The 17,339-nt window shown below is 39.4% G+C and overlaps 1 protein-coding gene across 1 annotated transcript in view; it reads right to left on the reverse strand.

The window, feature by feature from the left end:
* Window positions 1-462: 462 nt before the first annotated feature.
* itfg1 (integrin alpha FG-GAP repeat containing 1) overlaps window positions 463-17,339 on the reverse strand; it is a 145,533-nt gene continuing 128,656 nt past the window's right edge. The window contains exons 16-18 of the mRNA XM_031746505.2: window positions 14,187-14,269; window positions 13,235-13,352; window positions 463-1,610 (exon numbers count right to left, since the gene is read on the reverse strand). Coding sequence (XP_031602365.1) covers window positions 1,551-1,610; window positions 13,235-13,352; window positions 14,187-14,269 — 261 coding nt within the window. The 3' untranslated portion in view covers window positions 463-1,550. The remainder of the gene's footprint in view (window positions 1,611-13,234; window positions 13,353-14,186; window positions 14,270-17,339) is intronic.

The following is a 17,339-nucleotide window of genomic DNA, read 5'->3' on the forward strand; positions in this document are numbered from 1 at the left end:
TCAAACATTGTCTCTCTCTCTCACACACACACTCACACCGCCGGCTGGCAATTGTCTATCAATACTGTAGTATTTTTAATCAGTTGCAATCTGCTTGAAGGCTACATTGTTACTCTCATTTTTTATGCAGGGGAGGTTTACCCTCTTCATGCATTATTTAGTAAGGTGGCCCTGTAGAGGGGTGCAGGCCCAGAGGGGTTCTCCAAGGGACCTCCAGGGGTCTCATGTAAAATTAAAGGCTGTTTAATTTAACCGTGCAACAAATTCAGATAATGAGAGCATAAAAAGAGGATTATTTTGAGTGGAAATTTGCCACTAGCTTCCCAGCAAGAAAATAAACAAAAAAATGTTCTTGGAAAGGAGCTCCAGTGAGAAATTCCTAAAAGTGATCAAGTATGATTTTGGGGCCATAATTTTATGAACAGCTTTAAGAGGAGCGGAACAGGGAAAGAAACACGTGACTTAAGCAGAAGAAACCTTTATTCTCAACTTTAGTAAGTAAACACATTTAGTAGGTTGAACATTCATTTGCAAGCCAAATAAATTACACACACCCACAGTTAATCATTTGTTAAAAAAAGTGCAAACCACATGGAAAACCAGGAGCTCATTCTTGGAATATAAATAAAACACACCGGAGCACCTAGCTCTTTTAAGCTTGAAAAGACAACAGAAATTAAAACATGAAACTAGCGAACTGTGCTTTATTCAGCAGGACAACCAGGCGTCGGATGATTTGCAGGACTTTGATGCAGCAGAATTAGACATTTACAGACTCCAGGCTCTTTATTTTGGCACTCCCATGATGCACCGTTTTAGGACAGACTCAAAAGAGACAAACTTGCACTCAGCACACATGAAGGCCATTCATTATTTTTAGTGGGATCGGAAGCATAAAAATGTTCTGCAGCATCATTATATCACATTATGTTCACTTTTCACCAATTGCTGTCTGTAGCTGTGAGGCTGAATCAATATCATACAATCAGTTCAGTTTAATTTCACAGGAAAAAACCCCCAAGAGGTTCATCAGCTGTGCAAAGACAATGGACAGAAACACGTGTGTGGCTTTGAAGTAACGATGCACATTTATATATACACACAATGTTAAAGGTGCTTCCTTTCCAGTGAACAAACAAAAAGAAACTGCTTTTATCATTGGAGCTACTTGTTGGGCATTTCAAAAGGATCCAAATACACTGCTAACACCACTGACGATCACACTCCTAACGACAGTCGGTCCAAAGAAATCACTGCTTTAAACTTGAGAGTGATCCCCATTAGGATTTCGTTCTCTGTCTCTATGGCCTTGTTGCAGCTCCTGTACTTCTAAAACTGGAATGAATAAATGAAATGAAGCATAAATATTTAACATCTGACTCAAGGACTGAAAAATATCAAAAAGAAACGTTTTGGGGTATACGAGAATCCATTTATTGGCCCTTGAAATGAGTCTGAGTGAAAATGTGTGAAGAGGAAAGGGTGGTCGGGTGAGCGGCATGCGCGGGAGGATGGGAGATGATGTTCTCCCATGATGCAGCTTTGTTCCTTCACATGGCATCAAAATGAAAACGGTGGGCTTCCTGGCGCTTCTCTCGGTCATCTGCTTTCTGCACAACAGACACACACAGAGAAACACACAAAGCCAGGTTTTTAAGGTCAAAGGAAAACAGTCATTTATCTTGTACTGGAGTCATAAATACAAGAGGACACATCATCAGATTTTGTAGCATATACAAAACAAACAATGACGACCTTCACTTATTTCTCTAAAGAAAGTTTAGGTTCTCCATCATCTGTTGAAATGGATTTTTCTCTGTCATGTACAAAAATTAATTTCTAAGGAGGGACAGAGCTTGTGCTGGAGGGGATGAGGGACCAGAAAGGCAAATCACCACCGTGTATTTTGGGAATGCCCGTGGGGTTTTCAATTACTGGCTAACAATCAGAGATGGTAGGGAAAATTTAAAAAAACATGAAAATCGGCTTGATTATTTCAAATCTTGAGGAATGCGCCATCACAACTTAAAGGCATTTAGAATAATGCTATTTCAAAGTTAAAAACACTCATCACATGGTTGAGTGAGAAAACACCAATGTTAGTTGACAGTTCTAATGTGATGCAGGATTTTATTGATTTGAGACTTCAGAGGGACAGATCTGATGAGGATGGATTGAGTTTATTAATATCATGCAGGCAAATGAGTGAGAGTTGTAGTTTAACAACCTCATAACTGTGTTACTTACAGCTTTTTGGTTTTACTTCAGTATTCAGGGTTTTGTTTTGTATTACTCCTTCTCTCTTTTATTTTAAACCCCCGTTTGCCCTTGAATCAAATGTTTGGATTTGTATGCTCTAACAGAGTTTGCATAATGTTATATGATCTATACTACTGTACACCGTATAAGTGCTTCCACCTACACATAACACAGGAGCTGCTCAGCCATGGAAATCCACTGCAGGTTTTGTGCTGATGTTAATACCAGAGGAGGAACTCTTATCAGCAGAGCTTTGGTGATTTTTACTCACTATGTTCCTCAGCATCTTTCTTAGAAACAAGATTTGTAATCTCAATGAGATTTTTACCTGAATAAAGAAAGGATTAATAATAATTAAGTAATTAAATAACTCCACCAGTGACCACTGAGTGCTTCCAAAGAGCCAGACCTTTTAGTAATTTTTAAAATGGTCTTGAGCAATATTTCTCTAGGGTTTCTTAAGAGGTTTTTTTTTTTGGACATTGGCTGCTTTTTCAATCATTTTGAGTCCAGTCCTTGTACCTGACCATTTTCAGAGGAATTTGCTTTTTTTTTTTTGTTAAGTCACTTTAACACTGATCTACAAATCATTTTGGCACCCAACTTACAAACCAGTGTTGTGTCCACACACAAAACACAACTCAGTTAAGATGAAATCTTTAAATTGTGTCTTTAGGTATTTTGTTACTAGCAGTCACACAATTTGTTGCAAATTTTATGAGAAGTGACAAAAATAACAGTTTGACAGACATATAATAGTAGTTTTGCAACCACACGATTTTTCCCCCTGAGCTAATAGTGAAAACCTCAGTATACCTCAGAATGGTGTGCAGGGTGTTCTTAAAACATCTGAGGAAACTGGACAAGTGGCAGGAGTAGCAGGCATAAGAAAAGCATCTATAGCAAATGAACAGTACCTGAAAGTCACGTCCTTAAGAAATAGGAAAAAAATTCACGAAAGACCTGACACAGAACCTGAGAGCTGCATTTGTACCTTTAGTTGACATTTGAAGAAATTACAAGAAAGGCTGCGAAGAATAAAAGTGGTCATACCACTACAATTCTAACTTTCGTTACAATTGTAAAACTCTTCTTCTGCCTTATATATTTCTAATACGTACATTAAATCTCGTTGCCCATTTCCAATTTTTTTAGTAAAATATAAAGAAATGGAGGGTAGCTCAAGACTTTTGCATAGTACTGTACTTCAACCTTTCCAGAGAAACAGATATTTCTGGAAGCTTTTTTAAGTACAGGTTACTATGCAATGCTTTTACTGATTTGGCTAAAGAGTGGCCCATGAGCTAAATAAATATAAGACCCCTGCCTTAAATTGTACTTTATTCCATCTCTAATAATAACCAAGGAAAAACAGAACAACAGGAACACAGAGTTTTCTGAAGAACTACTGGATTTGCCGTGGAGAATAATTTAGACATCACCTGCTATTATTTCTGCAAAGCCAAGTTACACGGGCACGGTATGTGGGAACCACTGAATACTCCACTACAAACAGGTAAACGGTGCCTGTTCCCCTAACCTCACAATAAACACGAACAACATGTGCAATCACAGAAGCTGTACAGATCAAAGCTTCTGACAGCTGCAGCCTGAGCATGCTGTTTGTTAGCCAAACTAAAACTGATGGCAGTGAGATGACTAATGTGTGACTAAATCGCAAGTACATTTTCTTAAAAGCCAAAAGCTCTGTACATCTGTATGCTTGTTGCATGTGAGGACATTATATTACTTCTAAACCAGAAACAGCTAAAATCTGGATTTGCAATCTGCAGTGCACCGGTCAGAGAACCTGAACCAAGCCAAACTGAATGCACTCAGATTTGAAAGCAGTGCCGAATAGGGCGAACCTACTACCATTTATTCTTGGATTAAGTATGGACACATTGCTTAACTGGAAAATTTGTACTTTATTTGTACTGTATTTACATTTACCAGTTGATTAGTTAAAAATGTGTTTGGGGAAATTGATCAAACTAAAACATTCTGGTTAACTTTGTGGTCTAATGTTCAAATCTGTTAATAAGTGATGCACAAATTAGACTTTTAGTGAGGAGGTTAATATTCAATTACATCACAACAGGTAAAAATGAAATGTTTGCTCCAATGATAAATCAAATTCAAACATCACAGAAGCACACAGAGTTTCTGTCCTCCCGTCAATGTGAAAAGGCTTTTAAGGATATTATGTGTGCATTCATAGCCAACAGTCTATTATCATCATCTGGGCAGTGGGACAGACAGGCAGGTGTGATGGCTGCAGGCAGTGGTGTACGAACTAAGCTGTGAACAAGCTGACAGACGTGCAGCAGCAAAATCCACCACCCTCTCCCAACAACACCTCCTCCCTGAGGGCCCTGCTCAAGTCACCTGCTTCTAATACTCTAATACTCCTGGTGTGCTGATGAAAAAAACAAATACAAAATTTCAGCCAACAGCAGCAATTTCTCATGTTTTCTGTTTACTTCTTTGAACCGGCACCTGACATCATCTCAAACAGAACAAGAACATTTTATGATGTGAGAGCCCATGAAAGCAATTTTGTAATTTCAACATGTCCAGACTGTGTTCATCCCCGCAGTGCAGGAGTAGGGATAATGTACAGTTCTTTTTGAAGACAAGAAGGAGGAGGCCATGGGGGATGTGTGAACATTTGCAGCTGTGGTATCAAAAGTCACGGCTGAAGTGATACTCCACCCTATATCTCTCTTTCAGGTGTCAAACTCAACCCCCTGTAGACTTCAAAGGAAAGTGTAAAAAGTTTTTCGCCAAAATAAAACTACAGACACTTTTTCCATCCTTACTGTTGATGTTGTAAGTGTGTCAGAACCACTTTATCCCAACTTAATGACTGTTCACTACCAACAACCGGAAAGAACCACGATTTCTTCTCAAATGCTAAATTTAATAAAAAAGTAGTTACTGCGTACTTGTAATACATACAATTCTATCTTTCTTAAAAAGGACTGTGAGGGTATTAACTAAATTATTTATAAGCTGCACCTTCCAGAATACACCAAGTTGATGCTTTCCTCACCAGGTGGACGTTGCAGGTTAAAACAACCACATATGCATAGCGAGCTCTTGCAGCCGTGTGAAAAATGACATGCAAACAGAAAGGATCTGGGGTCGACCCTGCCGTTTAAGCCGTTTTCACACTTAGATAACAGCTTTTAAATTCTCGAGACTTCACCTGAAAGAAGTGCAGGTGTGAACGCAGATGTGAGACAAAGTCAGATTGGACATTAGCTGGTCTTTAAAACATTTAGCTCCCTCATTAAAAAGTCTGTATGATGTCAGACAGCGTGGTCTTCTGCAAGCTCTACCCAGACAGCTTCGCTGACTAAAACCACACAGAGTATTTTCAGTAGTGCAAATGTGTGTGAAACTACTGTAAAATGATTATCCACATGTGAAAATGGCCACAGATGACTTAACAGTAACAGTAACAAGTGTCTGATATTCTGGGGTTTATTTGAACAAAATCGGTGATATTTTCAATCGCCTAAACATACATTTTTGGTCCCTATAATCAAACCAAGCACCTACAAATAAAATAATAATATTAAATTAAAAAAAAAAAGTTAAAGTAAAAAAAAGCTATACCCAGGACACAACCCTAATGTCCTTGTTCAAAATTTGCAGACTAATTCCCACCACCCTTGGGGCAACTGTGGTTCAGGGGGTTGGGAAGCTCATCTTGTAACCGGAAGGTTGCCGGTTCGATCCCCAGCTCTGTCTGTCTTGGTCGTTGTTCCCTTGGGCAAGACACTTCACCTACCGCCTACTGGTGTTGGCCAGAGGGGCCGATGGCGCGATATGGCAGCCTCGCTTCTGTCAGTCTTCCCCAGGGCAGCTGTGGCTACAACTGTAGCTTGCCAGAACCACTTTATCCCAACTTAATGACTGTTCACTACCAACAACCGGAAAGGACCACGATTTCTTCTCAAATGCTAAATTTAATAAAGAAGTAGTTACTGCAAGAATGTGAGAGTGAATGAATAGTGGAATTGTAAAGCGCTTTGAGGGTCTCGAAAAGGGCTATATAAATGCAATCCATTATTATTGTTATCAACCCTCATGTAAAATTTGTCTCTGTACAGAACAGCCAAATCTATAAATGCACCATTTATGTCACTTTGGGAGTCATTTGAAATCAAGGTATTCTTTTGTTTAGGTGTTTTATATCAGTGTAATTGTTGGTGTAATCATTCCTGCCATTCCTACTGGTCATGCTACTCCCAACACGAATCCAGTGTAAGTAATCAGGAATAAAAAACCTGATCACGTGGGTATTATCCAAAGTTTCTGTTTTTTAAGTACAAGATTTTCATTTCTGCGGGCATTTCCTAGCTGAGCTGCAGTGAAGGGACAGTCGCACAAAGGGAGGAAATTTTGTGCTAAAAATATGCAGAAGATCCTCATCGATGTGGACAACCTCACACTGCTGAAGCCTCGTGTAAGCTTTGGCTCAACTATGTATTTATGCACAGAATGAGGATTTCCCTTACATTCTGATCTCAACAGTACGGGATCTTTTCATTACCAAGAGAAATAACTGCTGCGACCAACGGCTTACATATGTCTTATTTGCTTTAAGCCACACTTGTAAACGTGTCATAAATCCATGATCCAGTTCTTTAAATGTCGTGTAGGCCCAAGTGGATCTAATTATACCTACTCTATGCTTGTTAGTTGAATCTGAAGGGGACAAGGTCAAAGTTTTAAATAATGAGGTCAGTGTTTGTACAAGTAAACCCTGTGAGTCAACAGCTGATTCGACAGACGGCTCTAATCACCCAGTTTCAGGAATTTTTTTCTATTTTTGTCTGTATGAAGTCAGTGAGAGAGGACATCCTTCAAACCGAAGAAAATTGTATTAAAAGAAGGGTGGCCTTAAGGAAGAGGAGCTAAAACAGCTGGTGTCAGAGATGATAAGCTAATGGGTAGAACCAACAACATATACAGTGGTGTAAAAAAGTGTTTGCCCCCTCCTGATTTCCAATTTTTTGTATTTTTGTCACACTGAATGTTTCAGATCATCAAAGATTTAAATATTAGACAAACATAATGCAAGTAAAAACAAAAGGCAGTTTCTAAATTATGTATTATTTTATTAATTATGTTTAAGTTATTTATTATTAAGGGGGAAAAATCCAAACCTACATGGCCCTGTGTGAAAAAGTGATTGTTTGTTATCACATCTTTGGTACACTCAATGTGGCTAGAGTTCAATTTCTCTAGCCACACCCAAGTCTAATTACCACCACACCTGTTCTCAATCAGGAAATCACTTAAGTAGGATCTGCCTGACAAAGTTTGTCCCATTACATGTGGTGTAAAAGTAACGCAGCATTTTTAGAACATCATCTCATCTATAAAATATGGTGGTAGTAGTGTGGTTGTCTGGAGTTGTGCTGAATTCATGAATTCTGCTGTATACCAAAATATCCTGAAGGACAATGTCCTGTTTGTGAGCTTAAACTGAAGCGCACTTGGGTTCTGCAGCAGGACAATGATCCAAAAGACACTAGCAAGTCCACCTCTGAATGGTTTAACAAAAAAGAAGAAGGATTTGGAGAGGCCTAGTCAAAGACTTGACCTGAATCCGATTGAGATGCTGTGACATGACCTTAAAAAGGCAGTTCATGCTTGAAAACCCTCCAATGTGGCTGAAAAACAATTTTGCAAAGATGAATGGGACAAAACTCCTCCACAGTGCTGTAAAATACTCATTGTCAGTTATTGAAAACGCTTGATTGCAGTTGTTGCTGCTAAGGGCGGCCCAACCAGTTATTAGGTTTAGGGGGCAATCAGTTTTTCACACATTCCCATATAGGTTTGGATTTTTTTCCACTTAATATTAAACAGCTAAATTTAGAAACTGATTATTTGTGTTATCTTTATCTAATATTTAAATTTGTTTGATGATCTGAAACATTTAAGTGTAACAAACATACAAAAAAATAGGAAATCAGGAAGGAGGGAAACACCACTGTAAAATACACAAGGATTATTTTGAAACATGCAAAGCTACTCTGGTAGTGCCCATATTATTATCTCATTTATCAGTTTAAGTGTAAAGGTTTTGGTCTGTTTTTATAATCAAGACTTGATGAGGCGCAGGATTAAAGGGGTGAAATGTACATCTTTAAAGGTCATGATTTGGCACAGTTGAAGACTAATGAATAACAATGATTCTACATTATGTGGACTGCTGATTGTGCAGTCAGTCAATGACTTTGTTCTGCGGGTGAACAGGCAACAAGTTAAAATGCTATCAGATCTTTTTTTCCCTTTCCAAACATGTTGCTTAAATGTTACAGCAGAGCCGTTCATGTTTTAGTATAACAAAATGACTAAACCCAGTCCCTAAATTGGAAAGATTTTTGAGACGCATGTCCTCTTTTGTGGATAAGCCAGTGCGTCCCTGATGTTGACTAATTTGCTTCATCCAAAAGACGAGCAGAAACACATTTATTCAATCTTTTTTTTAATCCTGTCAGTTTTGGTTTGTAATAAAGCCTTCATCTATCTTCAAAGACAGCAGCATCTCATATTGATTGATGCTATGTTTTTTTTTTACTTTTTTTTTTTTAATGCAACATGTTTTTAGGGAGCAGATTGATTTGATGTTCTTTCCTTTGGATAACCAATCCACTGGGCTGTGCTGCTGTCCAGGCCTGGTTTAATTGACTGTCCTGGGGATACTACCGATAGTCATCCTGAGGCTTGAATCATCATTAAGCAGCAGAGCATTGATTTGTGTCCATCTAAAGGGTTTTCTGACACAGTGGGCTGGTCTGTGTCCCAAACCAGGTGGAAAACTACAGTGATGCATACTGAAGTCTCACAGGGCTTTAATGTCAGCTAATTAAGTCTGGCCTGCATGATGATGAGATTGATTAAATTCTGCTTCATTGGTTTTTTCTTTCCCACAATTTGTTTAAAGGGGACCTTTCCTCAACTTGTGTCATTTATATACTGTTGCAAAGGTTGATTCTTGCATTAAACATGGACGAAGTTTCAAATAATGAGGTCAGTGCATGTGAACCTAATCCCTGGGAGACAAACACTCAAAAAGCTCTGTTTCAGGCAGTTTGCTCTACTCTTAGTTCTGTGTGTGAGATAGGATATCACTAATATGGTAATCTCAAACACATAGCTCTGGCTTTGTGCACAAAAGCCTTACCGATCTGGTCAGAAAATCTTCTGCTTGCTGTGGGCAGCCAATTGGAATAAAGTTGGCTTTAAAGGAAGAGGACCCCTTTTTCAGACAAACCAATAGGCTGAACAAAAGTGGGATACCATGTAAGATAAGATATAACTTATTTAGCTGTGAATCATGCAGATCTACTCTAATAAAGTCCAAGAATAAAAATATGGGGTTCAAAATGGTGTAACAGGTGCCTTTAAATACTTGTTTCTTCTACTTTCTGGAATATAGTCATATGGATTTCTTCATATCCCTAGCAAATATTGCATTGAACAGAAGTTAACAGAATTTGTGTAAAAGCCCTGTTAGCTGGTTAGGCTGGGCAACATGTCTTTGCCCTCATGCTTCTGCCCTCTGCCTGACTTTGTTATCAGAAGAGCAAATACCAGAGGCGGCGGTGCAAACACACAGAAATGCCAAATGTCAATCAGCCGGCTCGCCTTGACCTTACCGGATGCCCCGCTGTAAAGGAGATGGGAGAAGATGAGATATAAGAAAGAATGTTAGCAGCTGGTATATGTGATTTAGCTTCAGTGTTAATTCTCTGGGTGGTGAAGGAGGTTACACCACATTAGCCTGTCAGTCCAGCTGTGTGTCTTCAAGTTACCAAGGCCAGACATATAGTCCAATTCAAATCAAATTTATCTTTAAATTGTGTCAACCTGAACAACCTGAAGGGTATATACTGACAAGACACTGGAGATCGTCCTCCGATAGAGTCAATGCTGTTTAGCTTTAGGAACGGAAGAACGCTGTGGGTTTAAAACGCGGTTTACCAATTAAATTAGAAATAGCTGCAATTTGATTTATGGTAGGAAACTGTTATGTATAGATGTATGTAAAAAATGATGCAGTGTATTGTGTTGCAAAGAGAAAAGTGTTATTTCACCTTTCTAGAGGTAAAAAAAAACTAATCCATCTTTTCAATGGTATAAATGACAACTGTAAAAGTGTAGCTAAACAAAGATAAGTCACATTAAAAATCTTAGAAGACTAGCATTACCAGATTATCTTGTGCAAGTTAAAAATTACCCACTCATGTCTGTGTTTATAGTGGCACATTCGAACCGGGTAGATCTGAGTTTTATTGGAATCCACTGATATTACTCTCATATAATGGCAAATATTGATTAGAAGGCATCTGGCTGCTTGCTACAGACCTAATGTTAGCTTACTACTAACAGCCTGCCACATTTTAAAGAAAGATGGTGAAATGTTCCTTAAGCATGCTGCCCTGCATGTCAACCATCTCATTATACTTTGGGATTTTGCTCTTTAGATAGATTTAAGTTGCCCTTTCTGTGAATTTGTCTCTAAGCTGTACAGACACTCTAGCCTCCTGAATTTGCACCCAAAATGTGTCTAAACACAACCTTCATAATTCTTGGGTGCGACAGAGGCAACAGAAAAGTGAAAAGAAAACAAACAAATGTAATGGATAATGTTTTCACAGCACTTTTGTATTTGGTGTAACATGGTAGATAATTGGAATTTCTACTTTTCAAATTGCAGCCTTGGCAGATTTGCATGGGATAAACATCACAGACTACCTCTGCAAATATTCCAACTGCACAGAGTTCCCCAGGTAGTAGTAGTCAAGTGCAAACATGGCTTAATTCAACTGTGACTCCCAAGGAGCATTTCAATAAGAACTCCAATCACTGAACCTGAAGTTCTGCTGCATGCACAGTGGATGCTCAGGATTATGCACAGTGGAAACCTGATAATGCATTTAGTAATCTGAATCAAATGAGTTTTTGTATGCATTGTGAATGTTGGATGCCTCGCCAACTGTGGTGCAGTGTTTTGTTCTGAATTGAAATGACGATGAGTGCGATGTTGCATATTTCAGTGCATTTGAATAAAATATTCCTGTGCTGCTTCTAATCTATCTAATTAAAGCCTATCATGAGTTTGCAAGTACTATATGATATACCACCATATTATTAAACCATTAAGAAGATGTTACTGAACTGCATGCTGTGGAAATGAGAACTCTGAAATGAGTAGTCAAAAAGGCCAAAAACCTTTCTAGAACTAGTAACTATTACTCTTATTAGGGGTACAGTGGAGGGTAATGAGACTGTGACTAGTCAGCCTATGAACACCACAGTGTTCAAAGCCAAATATATTGTGGTTTATGACTGACAACCTCTTCCTTCTTTCTGTGAGAACAAGGCAGAGCTGAGTTGAATCTGTGGGCTACTCAACAACAGCACACACTGGGACTGAACATAACACAACTGAAGTGAAATGTGTGTAAAAGTGTCCAATGTAGCCACTGTCTGAGCTTTTCATGCTGTTCTTTTATCTTTGATGTTTGGTAAATGGACAGGTACTCACATAGCCTTTCTACTCAGTTGAGCACTCAAAGCGGTTTCTTACTACAAGTCTCATCCACACAAACATTCATATGCTTTTATCTACGCCTAAGTGCTTTCTGGCATTGACACAGTCTGATGGATGCATCAGGGGCAACTTGGAGTTCAGTACCGTGTCCAAGGATACTTCAGCATGTGAACTGAAGGAGTTTGATTGGTACCTGATGTAGACTTGGTTAACATCTAGCTTTACTGGATGCATGTGCTAACTGGGATTAAAACCCCAACCTGTTGTTCCAAAAACTAATGTTACTACTATACTGTCCAACTTTCAACCAATCAGCATTTGACGTATGTACAGTACAGTTTTGTTTTTTTTTTGAAGGGCTGCACCCAAGCACATTTAAGTAGCTTGCGTATAAACAGAACCGTAAATAACCTTTAAGAGTGAAATAACCGTTATCTTAATTGCATTCCCCATTTCCTGCTCTTGCAACATAGCTTTCATCCGCACACTCATCACTCCTCCCATCCACCTGAGCCTGCTAGATGTATCTTGTGTACTTAGTTTGGGCACCAGCCATGCTTATTTATTTATTTTTATCTTTTTGAATTTCGCATCAGTTCAGATGAAGCTGATGCACACACCCACATTTCTAAAAAAGAGGGCAATTAGAGCGCTTCTGTGTGTGTAACCATGCTGCATGTCAACCTGAGTGAAGACGCGCGCACACACACACAAACACACACACAGGAACACATTAAGTGCACATAGTCTCACGGCAGATGGTTTGGAGAAGATGCCAGCAACTTACTGCACTGCTCAGCCCAGCAGACTGTGTGTGTGTGTGCGTGTGTGTGTGGATGAAAAAGGAAACAATCCAGAAAAAAAGAGAACATTTGCGATAATTTGTGTTTGTGTCTGAGTGTCATCAACCCTGCTATGATGGGATACATTTTGCTGAGACTGTGATGTGTGTGTGTGTGTCTATTAAAAAAAAAAAGAAAAGAGTTTTTTTTTCTTCACCGGAGGAGGTGAAGAAAAAAACCAAAAACAAAAACATGAAAACATGCATCGACTCCCTGGAGGGCACATTTATGGCGGTAATGAACAGCAGATCTGCCGTGCTGAAAGGACAGAAGAAGGCAATTACAGCTGAACATCCTTCCAGGTTGTGGCCCCGAGAACGAGAGAGAGAGGTAGAACGAGAGAGAGAGTGTGTATGTGTGTCTTGGTGGGAGGCGAGAGGACTACAGGACAGGGACAGTGAGACCCATCTGCTGCTGGTTGTGACCAATCTGCTCTCTCTCTCTCACACACACACATACACACACTCACACTCTGAAGCAGTAAATCACCAGGAAGAGGCCAACATTAACTACAACACGCTACTCTGTGTCTGTGTGTGTGTGTTCTGACCTTCTCTTGCCAATGAAGGATGCCAATAATAACAAGGATGAAGACACACACGCCGATCAGTGCGATGGCCGTCAGCAACACGCTGTTGCTGGGGGTAAGGTACAATTTAGCGCTCCAACTAAGGAGAGGGAGAGAGAGGGAGGAAGAGAGACAAAGAGAGATTGCCATATGCTGTTTTATGTTTTGCCATAGTTTTATCTGACAGAAAAACAATGCAATTACCAAAATGGTGGACATTAGCAGAGACTGTGTTATGTTAAAATAAATAAACGAACAACTCTTTCACTTTCTGGTCATACAGCTGAACAGAATGAAAGACTGCTCTCTCTCTAGTTTCCAAGAACTTTTATGTATTTCCAGAAATCCAGCCACTTTGATGTATTAACTTTATCTTCATCTTGATACATCCTGCAATCTGTTAGCTTATACTTTGTGTGAAAAGACTACCAAGGCGCCTGTTTTCATATAAACACTCAGTTAGTCTAATTTCACTCATGGTGTATATGTAGGTATGTGTGCGTTGGCAAACCTGGCAAACATGCAAGTGTTATGAGCCTATCGAGGAAAGTGCATGTGTGTCATTGTTTGTCTGAGATGACTAGCCATCTGGAGCTCCTCCTGGGTTTTCAGCTACATGTGAACAGCGTCATGATAACATGAGGACACATGCTGCGAGGTAATAGCGTGTGTGCGTGAGCATGTTTTCTCACTTCTGGGTATTGTTTTGTGAAGATATACCACAGAGACGCTGTCTGGAGCGAGCTGAGGGTAACATTAACTCGAATATGCCAGCAAATGACATCAGACGAGGCGGTTAAAAGTGTTGAATAGGGTCCATAGTAACAAGTGTTAACAGGTTCTCTGAGCAAATTATACGACTGTGAACAAGGAAAGCAGCCATTTGTGACCTGTCTATATTGTATTATATCTAGAGGTGTAAGTGTTTATGTACCTGCGGGGTGTATCATGTGGGAAAGGCATGACAATAAGTTGAGAGTTGGGAATGATGGCCGTCCACTCCTGCTTCCTTATCTCCTGAAAAGAGAAGAAAAACACATTAACTGATTATCTTTATTCACAGTAATACATTATAGCAACCATATATGCGATACAAGCAGACTGCTTTAAGATATGCACACACCGACACAATATGTATGTTAAGTCCTCTGAGGTAGAATAATGGGTCCCATTCTTAGCAACTGTGGACTTGCTATTTTAAGCCATGTGTTTCAGACATAGACAACCTACTACTTGAAATAAATTACTCAGGCTATGGTGAATAAAGCCAATCTTTTTTTTTCTTTATTGTGAGTCTGTGTACATATGGCCGGGTGTATTTGTATGTATGATAAAGGATTTCTGTGGCAGTTTGTGTGCGAGCGCAGCCATCTGCAGAAGTCAGCCTCTGTCTTGATGAAATACACATGGTCTTTTCATCATGTAACGTATCACATCTCAGCAGCAGAAAGGTCTGCTTTGAAGACTGAATTTATGGGAGGGAGCTGAAAGTTAGAACACACATTAAAAGTACATACAAAATTCTAACCGAAGTCAATTATTTTAACAAAAATCTCTAGTCCAGTAATGACTCACTACATCACATCTGAAGACTCTGCAGCTTGAAAACTTACAAGTCAGAGATTCAGAATTACTATTAAGATAAGTAGTGTTTTTGAATATTAGCATTTCAATTTAGCAAATTCTGGAAAAACAAAAGTATTTCATGTTAATGATGTCTGGTCTCCTGTGTTTCATTTACAACTTGAATGCTCATGTTTACTGTTTCTTTGTTTGGTATTATATCAACAGTGATTATATTAACACTGAGTGTCCACAGTGGCAGGGGTACTTCTTTTAAATTATGATACACTCATAGTTTACCCAAATAAGAGTTTTCCTTTATATTTCCTGATTAGATCTCAACTCATTACTGTGTAGGCGAGGGAGAGAGTGTTTGACAGACAGATCCCTCAGGCTCATCTTAAAGCTTACTTTAGTTTGAGATGTTTTAGTGTCAACAGCTCTTGTTTGCAGGAACACTGTGAATATACTAAAGTACTTTTCTTATGTAGAAGCTGCACAGTGCAACCACAATCTGACCTGCTGGTCACTGAACAGCTTCCCCGTACAGGTAGGGGTACGGGTCTTACAAAAGGACACCACAGTGGCGATAATGAGGACAAATGGGACATACTGTCCAATTCTTTGTTTTTTTAGCCTTTTTTCTGCCTACATTTGTAGAATGGAGCAGACAACTTACACTTACTATGATTTTAAAGCATTTAGCCACATTGCCTGATTCAAAATTTAAATGCAAAAATGAAAGCCTGAAAGGTTAAGCAGGGCCGTTATATGCAGGTATCATGAAAATAAGCAAAAGTTAAAACAGCATAATGAATATATTGAACCTCATAGTTATGCATGAAAGCAGATTAGATTTCTTTTTTTAATTAAGACAAAGGTAATGAGACATATGTACAAGGAAAAAAACAACAACGAATTTACAAAGAAAAAATGATTTTGCTTTTACAGCAAGAAACCATATAATATATTTGACTGTATACTAAAAAGGTGGCAAAACCTCATCACACCACAGACATCTCTAATTACTAAATACTGTGATCATTTTTTACTTTGTTAGCTCAAAGAGTGGCAGAAAGAAAGCCTGGTTTTAGCCTAGAAACATCAGGCTATGATTTGGATTTGAATGAGAAAATAGCTTCTCTAAAAGATCTGCAATTACAGAGTGCCTTTTAACTTTCTGCAAACCACTTTCCACTGTGTCCTTGCCAGAACAAGTTCAGTGTCTTGCACATGAATACTTTGGCACGAGAAGGGGCAACCTGTTTACCACACGAGTTAATTCTGCCTTGCAAAGTGAATAAATGAGGCTACTTTGCAAAAGGAAAAAAAGTACTTCTTTTATATTGGGGAATATCCTACTTCTCTCACTTCTGTCGTCTCCAACTAATTTTGATGCATTTTTCACATTTATCTTGAAAAAGGATCAAATGTTAAGAAAGTGCTGAGAGGGTTAAGACAGACTTAACATAACTGCAGAGTTTACAAACATTTGCTTGGAGAACTGTTTGACAGCAGCTCCACTCTGCATAAGTTTTAGTTTCATTTTTAGTTGTTTGCTGCCTTAGGGCTCAGCAGCTAGTGGTGACATCTGACATGAGACTGACACAGGCCGTATTTAGCATCTTTATAAAACAGGGCTTAGGTTTCTGGAAAAGCCCAGTGTAATCGTCTGTGTCTGCTAGCGTTCTTAGCCACATTATTCTGCTTTAAGAGCCTGCTCAGGCATCTGGGGTTGTTCTCTGGCTCATAATGGGTTAAGAGTGCAGTGGTATAAATAGGAGAAGGGGGCAACATATTAATGATTTAAAGGCTGTAACTATACTCGCAGTTCAGAGGAAACAATTCCAGTTCTACGTTTGGCAGAATCTGTAAGTGCCACTGCTCTTTAATTCTGACTCTCCTTTCTTCATCAATTGGAAGGAACTACATCTTGCAGCTATTTTGAATAAGCGTACAGCAACGGCATTGCTTTTTACATAACAAGCTCATTCTAGCCGCCAGCCATTGTCGCTTAGCTCTTGGAAAGCACTGCCGTTGGTGCGGCAACTGGCGGGGGAGCAGAGCTGGAGACGAGTCAGCCTCCACTACCGCTGCCTGGGAGCAGATCCGATCTGGCTGTTTGGAAGAGAAAAGTGTTCCTAAGTCTTCAGAGAGAACGAGAGATACTCTGGTTCAAAGCCAGGAAAACTGGCACACTATGGAGAGTGAGGGAGACAGATACAGAGTTAGAGGATGAGGAAGACAGAGAGAGAGTGAGAGTGACAAGTAGGGGACTGATTAGTGAAGTAAACCACTTTGAACAGCAAAGGGAATCCCCTGGGTGGAAGATAAGTGAACAGGAGGACTGAGACTCACAGAGAAAGACGAGGAGGGGTGAATAAATGAGAGGACTGATTGGACAGAGGGAAGAAGATATCCACTAAGATTCTACAAAACATCGCCTTCTGCGAAACAGCAGGCAGAAACTCTCTTTGTGCTGGAGAAAGTGTAAAGGGCACAGCAGGGGAGACAGTAAGAAAAC

This window comes from Oreochromis aureus, linkage group 1 (genome assembly GCF_013358895.1).
Source record: "Oreochromis aureus strain Israel breed Guangdong linkage group 1, ZZ_aureus, whole genome shotgun sequence".
Taxonomy (NCBI): domain Eukaryota; kingdom Metazoa; phylum Chordata; class Actinopteri; order Cichliformes; family Cichlidae; genus Oreochromis; species Oreochromis aureus.